The following is a 13988-nucleotide window of genomic DNA, read 5'->3' as shown; positions in this document are numbered from 1 at the left end:
AAGGGAGGGGGGGGGAGAGAGAGAGAGAGAGAGAGAGAGAGAGAGAGAGAGAGAGAGAGAGAGAAAGAGAAAGAGAAAGAGAAAGAATCCCAAGCAGGCTCTGCTCCATCAGTACAGAGTCCAACATGAGACTTGAACTCATGAATCATGGGATTATGGCCTGAGCCGAGATCCAGAGTCAGACGCTAAATTGACTGAGCCACCCAGGTGCGCTTAGACCATTTATTTTAAATGTACTTATTGGTATGACCATGTATATGGAGCATGATATGACCATGTAGCTACATACATATATACATCTTGTGGTTTATTTTCTGTTTATGCTATCTGTTCTGTTCCTTTTTTCCTTTTTCATGCTTTCCTTCAGATTTTTTGAATATTTTTTATGAGTAAAAACTGGAACTTTCTTAGTGAGTCTATTGGAGAAGCACTTGTAATTGCATATTTCTTATAACTGTAAATCCAGAAGAGAGAATTAAAATGTCCCAAGTATTTAGGATGGTAGAATGAATGAGAACAAATCAAGAGAATTAATTAGTATCTGGAAAAACAGAGGTATTACATGGAAGACGAGTTGTTTTCTAGCTTTATTAACAAAGAGGGGAAAAAGCCCAGCCACCTCAAATTGTTTAGGTTAATTAGATATAGGGGTGCCTGGGTGGCTCAGTTGGTTAAGCATCCGACTTTGGCTTAGGTCATGATCTCATAGTCTGTGAATTCAAGCACATCAGTTTCTGTGTTAGCAGCTCATAGCTTGCAGCCTGCTTCAGATGCTGTGTCTCCCTCTCTATCTCTACCCCTCACCTGCTCACACTGTCTCAATCTCAAAAATAAACAAAAAAAATCGTTTTTAATTAAATATAAATTGTAAAGTTGGGACAAACAGGGAAGATGTAGGATTCTCTTTTTTCCTAATTATTTTTAAGCATTATATAATTATCTGTCTTCTCTTTGGAGATGTAGGAAGACAAAAATTCATCTGAAGGGCATTATGCCTCAGAATACTTGTAACAGTGTGACTTTTGTTAAAAAAATAAGTGACCTTTGTATTAAATGCCTAGTCCTTATTAAATTAATCCTTTTTATTTATGTTTTAAAATGGTACTCTTTTCTCTACCCTAGCTTGAAATTTTAACAAATTTGGCAAATGAAGCCAACATATCAACTCTTCTCCGAGAATTTCAGGTTTGTATATAATGCTAATTATAAAATAACTTACAAAATATTTGTTCAGTTTACAGTCAAATATACATCATTCTCAGTTTAGAAGTAGATAATTGTGTTAAATAAAATAGTGATTTGGGACAAGTTTGAGAACTAAAATTTATAAATTTTCAAGAATAAACATTAACTACAAATTCAAAATTTAAGGGACATAGAATAGTAATCCCCTTCATGCTTTCATTGAATTTAAAAGACTGGTTTATAACTGTGGTTTGTTTGTTTGGGTTTTTTTTTGAAATTATGTTATTGGTAAGGATTCCATCTCTCTGTGCTGTCATCAGTATCAGTCTATACTCTGCATTCATGAAAATAGCTTCACTTCTTAACTGCTTGTCCTGTTTCATTGACCTATATACTCTTTTAGACAGTGTCCTCTTAGCTTTATGTACTTTTGGTCTAAAATTTCTCCTGTCATGATGTTTTTATCAGTGTTTTCTTTTGTTGTATTTATTTAACCATTAATGCTTTTGGATGAGGTGCCTCTCAGCTATACACCCTTAGAAGAGTGTTATTCAAAACTTACCTCATGAATATAGCCTTCATGTTGGAATCGTCAGGGCTGGACACTTAGTTGGTAGATGACAGCAATAGAAAACCTAATCTTAGTGTTATGGGTTTTTATATTTCATCAGCAGTTTTCTTAGTAAAAATGTGCCACATGCTACACACAAATCAGTTTTTGCCAACTCCCAACTTTTATGGATTTAATTTACTTTGTTGCTATAATCCTCCTGTATACCCATTTTAAATTTCCTTTTAGCTAAATAGGCATTGTATTTTCTTAACTGTGTGATGTTATACTTTCAGCAGAAGTAGTAGAATATTATAGCATGTCTAGGATTTATAATTTCAGAACTGGATTACTGTACTTTCATGCTGTGTGTTTTCCTAGGAGGATGACTTATAAAATTAGGATGTTATGGCTATTCAGTCATCTTACGTTTATATATGCCAGAAAATATAGTATCTCAAGTTCTTATTCAGTAATCTATAGCTATAGAACATTGTTTGAGTTTGATTTTTACCTCATTTTTAGAGATTTGCTTTTTTTTTTTAAGTTTTTAATTTTTTGTCTCAATGTTTGTGTTTGCCCTTTTCTTATTGTGGGTAATCTTTTTGGGTAGCCTTTTGCTGTGAACCTACTGCTTATGTCAGGTTTACTGGGGATGTAGACAGTGAGTCTCAGGTAATTTTATAGCATTGTTTAATTGTACACAAGTGATACATTGGACCTATTTCAGAATATTGGTGATCTACCGATTTCATTTAATTTCATTTAATATCAGGGCATAAGGTCCTTTAGTTAGTCAGACTTTCTAATACATTCTTTATGTATCCACTTTTTATCACTGTTAATATTTGTACCTCATTTGTGTGTTTTATGGGTTATGTTTATAGATATGTTCAGTTTACTTACAATAGTAATTTTTTGAGTAAAATAGAGAATTTTTCTAATGACGTATTCTGATTGAGGAAATTAGGTCATCAAGTGGGAAACAGTTTTAAATACAATTGACCTCTCCTCCATGGAACTAAGAGAATTTGTTTTATTTATTTCTTTAGTATTTATCCTGTTATTTGTACTATTTTCACAAAATTTGTACGGTTTTAGATATTCTTAGGTTTTTCTCTTCGGCACCATTTAAATGTACATCCTCGTTGGCATGTTAGAGAACCAGTGTTAATTGTACATTATGTTCTTCTCATTTGAGGTTGGCAGTCTTTTTTTTAAAAATTCACTTGAGGGACGCCTGGGTAGTTCAGTCAGTTAAGTATCCGAGTCTCTATCTCAGCTCAGGTCTTGATCTCACGGCCGTGAGTGCAAGCCCCACATTGGGCTCTGCACTGGGCTTGAAGCCTACTTAAAAGAAAAAAAAATTCCATTGAGAGGCACTTGGCTTGCTCAGTCAGTAGAACATGCAACTCTTGATCTCAGGGTTGTAAGTTTAAGCCCACGTTGAGCGCAAAGCTTATTTAAAAAAAAAAAAAATTAAAAAAAAATTCAGTCGAACAGGGGATTTTAAATTCTGTTACATATAATATATAAATATGCATATTTAAAGTATACTCATTTCTGTAAACAATGAAAGCTGAATTTTAAATTAAGAAATTTATAATCAAAGTGAAATTCGTTAGGGTTATAGTAAATTTTGTAAAGATCTTTTAACTTTCTATTATTAAATCAGTTATTTTTAAGTTTATATAAATATATAGTTTACATTTATATTTTTAAAATTTTTTTAGTTTTATTAATTTATTGGGAGAGAGAGAGCAGGGGAGGAGCCAAGAGAGACGGAGACACAGAATCCAAAGCAGTCTCCACACTCAGTGCAGAGCCTGATGGGCGGCTTGATCCCATAAACCATGAAATCGTGACCTGAGATGAAATCAAGAGTCGGTTGCTTAACTGAGCCACCCAGATGCCCCTACACTATATTTTCAAAACGTTCTTTTAAAGAAAATCTATTTCAAAACTGTGGCATTTTGTTACAAAATGAGTATATATAAAGTCTTTACTGAACTACTCACTGTAGCTATTGTAGTTTTATTACATTCAGATACCATTTTGGAAGTAAAATGTTTGTCAGTGGTATATTTGTCCTTTTCCTCCTCTTCTCCCAACTTTAGATTTAGTGTCTCTGAAAAAGCAACCCTTTTTTTCATAGATTCACAGATGCTGCTGGTTAAATGAACTGAAACCTCCAAAGAGAGAGTTCTCATCATCTCTTTCAACCTTGCACTTAAACTAATTGCTGTCTTTGGGTGACTGCTCCCCACTATCTGTTTTGGAATCACAAGCCTCTGTGGCCACAGGTGAATGAACCTGGCTTGAAAATGCGCCTCTTCTAAGGCACATTGTTTAAGTGAAAAACAAAATTTAATTAAGCTAAGTCATCATTTGGACCTCTTGCGCATATAAATGAGAATATTGTGTTATGTATTATAAAATTTTCATTTCTGACAAAGCTTAATACAATAGGGTTCTTTTTGTTCACTTGTTAGTACCCTAAAGTATAAACTAATTGAAATGGTATTTTTTAGACCTATGTGAAAAGCCAGGATAAAGAATTTGCAGCAGCCACTATTCAAACTATAGGCAGATGTGCAACCAACATCTCAGAAGTCACAGACACATGCCTCAATGGCCTGGTATGTCTCTTGTCCAACAGAGATGGTAAGTTAACAATGTCATTTTACTTCACGAAATTTATCCTTTGAATATTCTTGGCATGTTCTTCATATTGTAACATTTTTTAACATCTCATTTTAGTGTTTCCTGTATGTCAATAGCATGGTCATGATGAAAGTAGCATTTTATCTTTGAAATACAAAGACCCACACACACTTCTTTGTCGTTATTTTAGTAAATTAGATAACTAACTTGGAAACAGTGTTTGTTTCTCCTTAAACAAGAACTAAGAAAGTGTGTTTTATTTTATTTCTTCACAATTTAATCACCTTCATTATACCCTTTCCACAAAGGTTCTGTTTTACTGCTTTTAATGACATAGAAGTCATATATAATATTGGTTCACCTGCAGAGGGTGCTAAAAGCAGGCAAATGACTATAGCATGGAGAAGTGGCTAGATCAAAAAAGTATGTTTATTGTGTATCTTCAAAGGTTTGTTCTAAAAATGCATCTAATAATTTCATATTCAGGATTAAACTTGACTTAACAGTCATTAGTTTGAAAGCACTTCATGTTGTTAAGTCAGACAACATGTAAACATATTGTAAAACTGGATAGGTGATAACCAGTAAAATGCATAATCTAGGTTTCATATTGTTCTGCGGTAAAATGTCAGTTATTTCTATGGTATGGCTTTAGAAAGTGAAGCCCTTTGGAGAAAGAAATATTAGTCACTTTCACCTTTATAATAATATATTTAGAAGATTTTTATTATGATTGTATATTTGATTAAAACAAGAGATTCTTTTTAAGAAAAGCTTAATTTTTTTGTGTAAAATCATTGAAATTATTTGTGGAATTCTAAGTATAATTACATCATATTTAGACATAGCAAGCATATTGAAACATAAGAAGCTTGAATACATTTTATATTTATACTTTATTTATATTATTATGTATATTTTCATGACAATAATTCTGTTATCCCTAATTATCTATTCCTACATGTAGATCTCTTTAGAAAACTGTAACATTGTGATAAGTACTTCCAAGGATATTATTGAAACAAAATTTAGCCCCGAGTAAGAGTGATTTTTTTTATTGTGAACATAAAATTATAAACCTTAATCCTGCAAACTCAAGATAATATGATGGGTAGAACATTTATCTACATGCAATATTAAAATTCTAAATAAGTGACAACAAATATTATCAAGGAAATAGATTTTTAGAAAATATGACTGTAGAAGGTAACTAGAGGCGCTTAAGTTTTAAATATCAGTCATTTTGCCCATTTCTACTTGTATTTTTTTTAATATTTATTTTTGAGACACACAGAAAGAAGGACTGTGCATGTAAATGGGAAAGGGAGACTGAGAATCCAAAGTGGCCTCGGAGCTCCCAGCCCAGACCCAGACATGGGGCTCAAACTCCCAAACCTTGAGATCATGACCTGAGCCAAAGTCAGATGCTTAACCAACTGAGCCACCTGGGCGCCCCTTACATTTAGTGATAGCATCCTTTTTGTCTCTATTTCTTGTTTTTTTAATGTTGTCTTTATTTTTGAGAGAGAGAGAGAGCGCAAGCAGGGGAGGGACAGAGAGGGAGAGTGACAGAGGATGTAAAGCGGGCTCTGCGCGGATGACAGCACCAAGCCTGATGTGGGGCTTGAGCTCACAAGCTGTGAGATCATGACCTGAGCCGAAGTCAGACACTCAATTGACCGAGCCACCGAGGTGCCCCTTTCTCAGTTTCTATGTCACACTTTAAGTGTGAGTTGAAAAATATGTTTTATTTCCTATATCTTAATAATGACTTTCTGTTTGGTTTTATGTAGTGCTTTTCTTGGGAAAGTATCTCCACAATATTAAAGGTGATGAACCAAAGTTTTCCAGGGTAAATTATTCTTTTAAAATTTAGTTACATATAAAAAGTACTACAAATTATTTAGAATATTCATTAGTTCTTTTAAATACAAAAGAATATTCAAGGTTTCTGAATTTTAGTTTTTGACCCTTTTTTCTCATGTGAAATTTGCAAGTTGTGTATTTTAAAGCAATTATCTCTACTACAGCTTTGTAATATATTAAAATCTTGAACAATATTTTTTATTGACTTTAATTTAAAAGATGAATATTCTATCTTTATAACACTTTGAAGGTAAGAATAGATTGTTTTATAATTAGATAATGGGGGACAAATATAATCTATGTTCACTCTTAAAGGTAGGAGGATTTACTAATTTAAACTCTCATATTTTAATGTTTAGACTTTTGTTTTTGGTAAATCAAAACTATCCTTACAACCATGGCTTTTTTCCTACAGTTTGAATATTAAGAAACTTAAATCATAGTGTCCTGATTCTGGTTACATAATCATCATTAGCCTATAGTATCTGATTCTTTGATTATTTATTATATGAGCTACACTTTTGTAGTTTGGGCACCTCAATAAAAGTAACTGGTAAAACAAATAAAGAGAATATTCATATTAAAATCAGTAGCATTAAAGAAAGTATTAGTATTTTTAACTTTATAGTGACCATTCCTGACAATAGAGCCCCTTTTTTTCTCCTATTAAAAGATCTGCTTTTAGGAATAGGTATCAAGAATAAGGCCTCAATTTCTTTAAAATCTCTTAAGATCTTTTGAGGCTCTAAAGATCTGTGATTCTTGATTTTCTGTTAATTCAAATACCTCATCATCTCTTTAGATAACGTATCTTAAAACCATAGGTGCAACATTTCAGCTCCATTCTTTTTTGCCTATATTCAACATATTGTTTTTTGTTGTTTTTTTTTTTGTTTTTTTTTTTTTTTTTAACGTTTATTTATTTTTGAGACAGAGAGAGACAGAGCATGAACGGGGGAGGGTCAGAGAGAGAGGGAGACACAGAATCTGAAACAGGCTCCAGGCTCTGAGCAGTCAGCACAGAGCCCGACGCGGGGCTCGAACTCACATACCGCGAGATCGTGACCTGAGCCGAAGTCGGACGCTCAACCGACTGAGCCACCCAGGCGCCCCCAACATATTGTTTTTAGATGTGTAGATTTTTGTTTTCTCTTTTTATTTTTTTATGTTACTTCTCTCTTCTTGACATGGAGAGGGCTTTTCAAGGCTGACTTGAAGCTTGCCTAAAATAGTTCAGCATCACTAGGGTTAATTTGATAATTTCTCAAGGATCTTTATGAGAAATCTGCATTTCAGTTGGCTTAAGATAATTTAATTCTGTAAGTTAACTTACTTCAGGTAATACATTAGCAAAATTTGCTTGCCTAAATAACCTTACCATCTACTGTAAACTAAAAGGATTGGGGCAGAGGACTACTTTGTGTTTCATTTAGTTTTATATATTTCAGTAAAAATTTATTGAAAACTTGAATCAGTTGGGGTATTTAGTAAATGTTGAATAGATGAATGAGGTACTCATTCAGCCTATAAAAAAAGGTTCTTCCCTTTACAGAGTTAACAGTCTAATAGATGAAAACAGTAATATAAAAAACATGTATTATAGTCCTTTTGTATACTGACCAGTTAGTTTATGGTGAGCTATCTGCTTGTATGCAGAACTAGACTACCTGTGTTTGAGTGTTAATGTTATCTTGAATAAATTACTCAATCCCTTGTGCTTCAGATTCTTCATTTGCAAAATGAGTATAATAGTAGACTATAGTAACCTGGAACACATGCTAAATGAAATAAGCCTGCCACAAAAAGCCAAATACTGAATGATTCCACTGGTGTGAGATACCTAAAATAGTCAAATTCATAGAATCAGAGAGTGGAATGGCAGTGCCAGGGGATGGAGGAAAAGGGAAATGGGCAATTACTAAACAGCAAACCTAATGTTTCAGTTAATTAAGCAAGTTGAATAAGCTCTAGAGATTTGCTGTGCAACATTGTACCTATAGTCAACAACAATGTATTGTACATTTTAAGGTTTGGTATGAGGGGCGGGGCACCTGGGTGGCTCAATCGGTTAAGCATCTGACTTTGGCTCAGGTCATGATCTTACAGTCCGTGGGTTCGAGCCCCGTGTCTTGCTCTGTGCTGACAGCTCAGAGCCTGGAGCCTGCTTCGGATTCTGTGTCTCCCTCTCTTTCTTCCCCTCCTCTGCTCATGCTCTATCTCTGTCTCTCAAAAATAAATAAACGTCAAAAAATAAATAAAGTTTGGTACAAGGATTGATCTCATGTTCACTGTTCTTATCAAAATAAAATAAAATTAAAAAATAGTAGGTTGTACTTCTAGAGTAAGGGCCATTAAGTTTTGTTAAGGACAAGGAAGAAGCTTGGAAAGGTCAGAACACAGGATCATTTTGTGCTTTGGATAGAGCAGCACCACAGTCCTGGAATCTTGGAAAAACAGGAGATACTATCAAGGAAAAGTATGGTGTGATTACAGGAAGGGATAAGAAGGCACATGGGGTAGACAGAATCATGCCTCCCTCATAGATGTCCGGGTCCTTATGCTCAGAAACTGCGAATATCCTACCTTAACTGGCAGAAGGGACTTTGCCGAGATTAAGATTCTTGAGATGGAAGTCAAAAGCATCCTCTTAAGCAAAGGAGGAAGGTCAACAAAGTCAGATATCAGAAGCACAGATTGTAAGTGATGCCATTGCTGGAATGGGGCCTTGAGCCAAGGAATGCAGACAGTCTGTAGAGGTTGGAAAAAGGCAAAAAATGGATTTTCTCCTAGAACCCGCATAGAGATGGTCCTGTTGACACCTTGCTTTTAGCCCCATAAGGGCTAAACTGTTAACTCCTGACTCCAGAACTGTAAGATGCTAAATGTGTATTGTTGTAAGCCTTTAAGTTTGTGGTAATAGGAAAGTAATACAGCACAAAAGATAATACAGCACAAAAGATAAACTGTAGCCAATCCTGCCTCTGCATGTGGATAATTAAAATTATACAATATTTTTTCTTAGTCTAGTTTTGCTATAATATATTTTATTTTATTTATTTTTTTATTTAAGAATTTTTTTTTTTTTAACGTTTATTTATTTTTGAGACAGAGAGAGACAGAGCATGAACGGGGGAGGGTCAGAGAGAGGGAGACACAGAATCTGAAACAGGCTCCAGGCTCTGAGCTGTCAGCACAGAGCCCGATGCGGGGCTCGAACTCACAGACCGCGAGATCATGACCTGAGCCGAAGTCAGCCGCTTAACCGACTGAGCCACCCAGGCGCCCCTATAATATATTTTAAAAATATAAATTTTTATACTGTAGATTCTTAAAACCACATTTACCATATTTTACTTTGCATCGTAATTACTTACATAACCATTTAAATTTTCTTACTAGAGTGTAAGTTTGACAAGAGCAGGATCTTAATCTTTGTTTGCATCAAAGCTCAAAGCAGTGGTCTTTATAAAAGTAATAGCTGTATGTAGTAACTTAGAATTTTGAAGTAAAATTGTACATTCACGTTCTGAGTTTGAATTCTGGACAAAGTCATATAATTCTAGTCCATTTCTCTCTTCATCTTAAAAATAATGATAATAAGATACCTACCATATGTTACCATGAGTAGAGAAAGAAATACATCATTTTGTAAACTGAAGCACTGTATAAACACTGATTTATCATTCCACTGGAGAAAAAGGTATATATAGTTTGAAATATGTATATTTAATAATGATTAGAATGATAAAAATTTCACTTATATTCTTAAAGGGAGCTAGATAAGAAAATATATTTCAGAGAAAAGAATAAACACAAATCTTGGTATTTTCAGTATGATATTGAAATAAATCTTTGTTGTGTATGCCAAGGGAAGCTCTAATATCCATGAAGCCCTATTAATAAAAAATGTCAAAGTAATAAGTGAAGGCATTGTTGACTTATTTTTTTGGCATCAGTAGCATTAATAATTGTTTATGCAAGATTCATTCCATAAGTTCAGGTGCTCTGGCTAGTTCAACAACAATTCTCTGCTGGTGCCACCATAAATGCAACTCTGGACCAGTGATTAGCCACTTAAGTTTGATAACTGAGTCTCAGAATCCGTTTGAGGATCTGCTTCCTTGGAGCCACTCCCACTGCCAATTATTATATTAGTAAGGCCCTGGCAAGAAACAGATGGCACACTTAAAAGGAACGATGGAAGAGAATTTAATGAAGGAACTACCTATAAGGTGTGGGTAGGATTAAGGGAAACCAAGAAGGTATGACGTAACACGTTGGAGCTAACAGGCTAGCAACAGTGGGAAGCCCCTTTATCAGATCTAGAATTGAAGGGAAGGGGTGTGAGGAGTGGGACCAGACTCAGCAGGAGAGAGCCACTCCCAGGAACTGAAACTCTCCGAAGAGGAATGCATGCATTGCCAAGGGAGGCCTTGCAGTAGAGAGAGCTAGGATAGCAAATACGCTCTCCTCCTGCCCTTGATCTCCTGCTGGTACTTCCTATCAGCTAAACACAGCTGGAAGCCAGGGGTAAGGGAGTCTCGTTGATGCAGTCCACAGAGGTCAACCTCTGTGGGCACAGAGTAGTTCACGAAAGGCAGAGAGTGGATTCATGCAACAAATGGAGACATTCCAGTGCATAAACCTACTCTTTCTGGCTTTGAAGTCTGTTATTTCTATAGTAACACCTTTCTTACTACTGATGATCCTTACTACTCACTTGTCTGGACATACCACTTAAGGAATTTTGTTTTTAGTTTGCTGTTTTCTTTTGAATTGGAAAAAAGTTACTTAGATTGTAGGTGTTTGATTACCACTTTATAATTGATAGGAATCAAAGAACTGTATAACTACTTAATTACCACACTGTGGTAGAAATCAAGTATTTGAAAGCTATAGTTAAAAACCAGACACTTGAACATTATGGTGTGTAGCAAAATTGAACCTCACTTTCCTTTTTTGACTCAAAGAGGCAGGTATTGAAAAGGGGTATCAGAAGCTAGGAGGCAACAGCAGAGATTAGAAATTTAAGTGTACTCTTCTGCTTAAAACAGTGTGAACCCCCAAAATTTGGAAATTTATTCCTGGTTATAGTTTTCACCTCGTCATTAAGACACGTATAATATTTTGTTAATTTAAATTTACATTTGACCAAGAATATTGCCTTTGAATTGCATTACACGTATGTAATATGAATGATCTCTGTCTTTTTCAGAAATAGTTGTTGCTGAAAGTGTGGTTGTTATTAAGAAATTACTGCAAATGCAACCTGCACAACATGGTGAAATTATTAAACATATGGCTAAACTCTTGGACAGTATCACTGTGAGTACCAATTAAGCGATCTTTCCTGAATTTTAACTAGATATTTGTCAGTAAATTATAGTGTTAAAATAAATGGACATCTTAACGTATAGTGGCTAAGAAACCTTAACTATCTGGATTCACATCCTGCTTCTAAGATTTGACACTGTTGTGGAAGGGAATTACCAATCTGAAAAAGGGGAAGGATGCAATAAATGCTGTAGTGTTAGATTGGAATTGGAGATAGCAGTGTAAACTTCATAAGTTTTTATATTCTAGATGTATGTGAGTGTTTAAATGCATGTGTGTATGTGTCTACACACGTTTATATGTATAGATATGAATGCATATATTGGGTATACAAACATCTATTTCTTAAGTTGTCCTTTGAGAGGGCCTACATGCATAATACTCGAATACAAATGAGCACAGCTAGTGCCCAGATCTTGTTTTGTTTTTTTAATTGAGATATAATTTTATACCATAAAATTCACTCTTATATAATTTAGTGGGTTTTGGTATATTCATAAAATGGTGCAGTCATCACTCCTGTGTAATTCCTGTGTGTTTTCATCATTCTAATAAAAGAATCCCATGGAAATACAAATCAAAACCACAATGAGATACCACCTTATTACACCTGTCAGAATGGCTAACTTTAACAACTCAGGCAACAACAGATGTTGGCGAGGATGCAGAGAAAGAGGATCTCTTTTGCATTGTTGGTGGCAGTGCAAGCTGGTGCAGCCACTCTGGAAAACAATATGGAGGTTCCTCAAAAAACTAAAAATAGAACTACCCTATGACCCAGCAATTGCACTACTAGGCATTTATCCACGGGATACAGGTGTGCTGTTTCAAAGGGACACATGCACCCCCATGTTTATAGCAGCACTATCAACAGTAGCCAAAGTATGCAAAGAGCCCAAATGTCCATCGATGGATGGATGGATAAAGAAGATGTGTGTGTGTGTGTGTGTGTGTGTGTGTATACACAATATATATATATATATATACATATATATACACACTATATATATATATAGTGTGTGTGTATGTATATATATATATATATATATATATATATATATATATACATACATACACAATGGAGTATTACTCGGTAATCAAAAAGAATGAAATCTTGCCATTTGCCACTACACGGATGGAACTGGAGGGTATTATGCTAAGTGAAATTAGTCAGTCAGAGAAAGACAAAAATCATATGACTTCACTCATATGAGGACTTTGAAACAAAACAGATGAACATAAGGGAAGGGGAACAAAAATAATATAAAAACAGGGAGGGGGACAAAACAGAAGAGACTCATAAATATGGAGAACAAACTGAGAGTTGCTGGAGGGGTTGTGGGAGGGGGGATGGGCTAAATTATGGCCAAGGGGCATTAAGGAATCTACTCCTGAAATCATTGTTGCACTATATGCTAACTAATTTGGATGTAAATTTTAAAAAATAAAAGATAATAATAAAAAAAAGAATCCCATGGCTCAAACTCCTGATTCTCCCTTTACTCCAGCTCTTGACAAAGTAATCTACTTTGTCTCTATGGATTTGCTTATTCTGGATATTTCATATAAATGGAATCATATATCAAGTGGCCTTTTGTGTCTAGCTTCTTTAACTTAGCATATTTTCAAGGTTTGTGCATGTTCTAGAATGTAGTACTGCATTCCTTTTTTATGGTAGACCTTGGTTTTTAAATTCCATTCACCACTCAAAGGAAACCAGGGCTGCTTAGAGAAATGACTGGTTTCAGAACTAGGGCAAGGGAAGAGCAAGATGATCTTGGAACATATTGTTGGGCTTTAAAAAGCAAGGAAATGCTCACAGAATGATAGGGATATGTCAAAAAGACAAAGAGCCAGCTTGAAGGGGTTCTCACTGGTCAATTTGAACAACAAAATAAACTACAGTAAAAGAATTATGGCCTATTGAATAGGGTAAGACCCTCTTGAGTCCACACTGGAATGAATGAATGAATGAATGAATGAGAGAAAGTGAAGCTCTTTCTTACAGTGCAAAACAACTAATAAATATGAAAGGCATGATGGAAATGGAATATCACCATTTGCAAGCTATCACAACAATAATTGATTCAGGTAGGAATCATCAAGCAATGTGAAAAACTAGGGGGTGAAAGTTTGAGTAGTAAGAGGATATCTGTACAGTCTCAAAGTATACCCTCATAAGATACTTCATTATGAAGCATAAGTTAATGACCTTTGACTTTCACAATGGAGAAACCTGACAGGTGCTGCATGAACCAAATGAACATAGTTAACATTGCCAGCAATGGGATCAAATACCTTCTGATATGACCTACTGAATAGAACTCAGCTTCAGGTCTGTTGCATTTCTGCCAAAAATGAATAACTTGGATACAATCAAGAGGAAACA

The 13988-nt window shown here is 34.9% G+C and overlaps 1 protein-coding gene across 9 annotated transcripts in view; it reads left to right on the top strand.

The window, feature by feature from the left end:
- Positions 1–13988, top strand: part of AP3B1 (adaptor related protein complex 3 subunit beta 1) — a 261951-nt gene that overhangs the window by 124241 nt on the left and 123722 nt on the right. For all 9 annotated transcript variants that reach the window (XR_007461784.1, XM_049649702.1, XM_049649699.1 and 6 more), the window contains 3 exons: positions 1123–1185; positions 4267–4399; positions 11481–11590. Coding sequence is in view for 8 of the 9 variants with exons in the window: in XM_049649702.1 (XP_049505659.1) it covers positions 1123–1185; positions 4267–4399; positions 11481–11590 (306 nt within the window). In the remaining variant the exon portion in view is untranslated. The remainder of the gene's footprint in view (positions 1–1122; positions 1186–4266; positions 4400–11480; positions 11591–13988) is intronic.

The sequence above is a fragment of the Panthera uncia genome (assembly GCF_023721935.1).
Source record: "Panthera uncia isolate 11264 chromosome A1 unlocalized genomic scaffold, Puncia_PCG_1.0 HiC_scaffold_17, whole genome shotgun sequence".
In the NCBI taxonomy this organism is placed as follows: Eukaryota; Metazoa; Chordata; class Mammalia; order Carnivora; family Felidae; genus Panthera; species Panthera uncia.
This window is presented reverse-complemented; position numbering and strand designations above follow the sequence as displayed.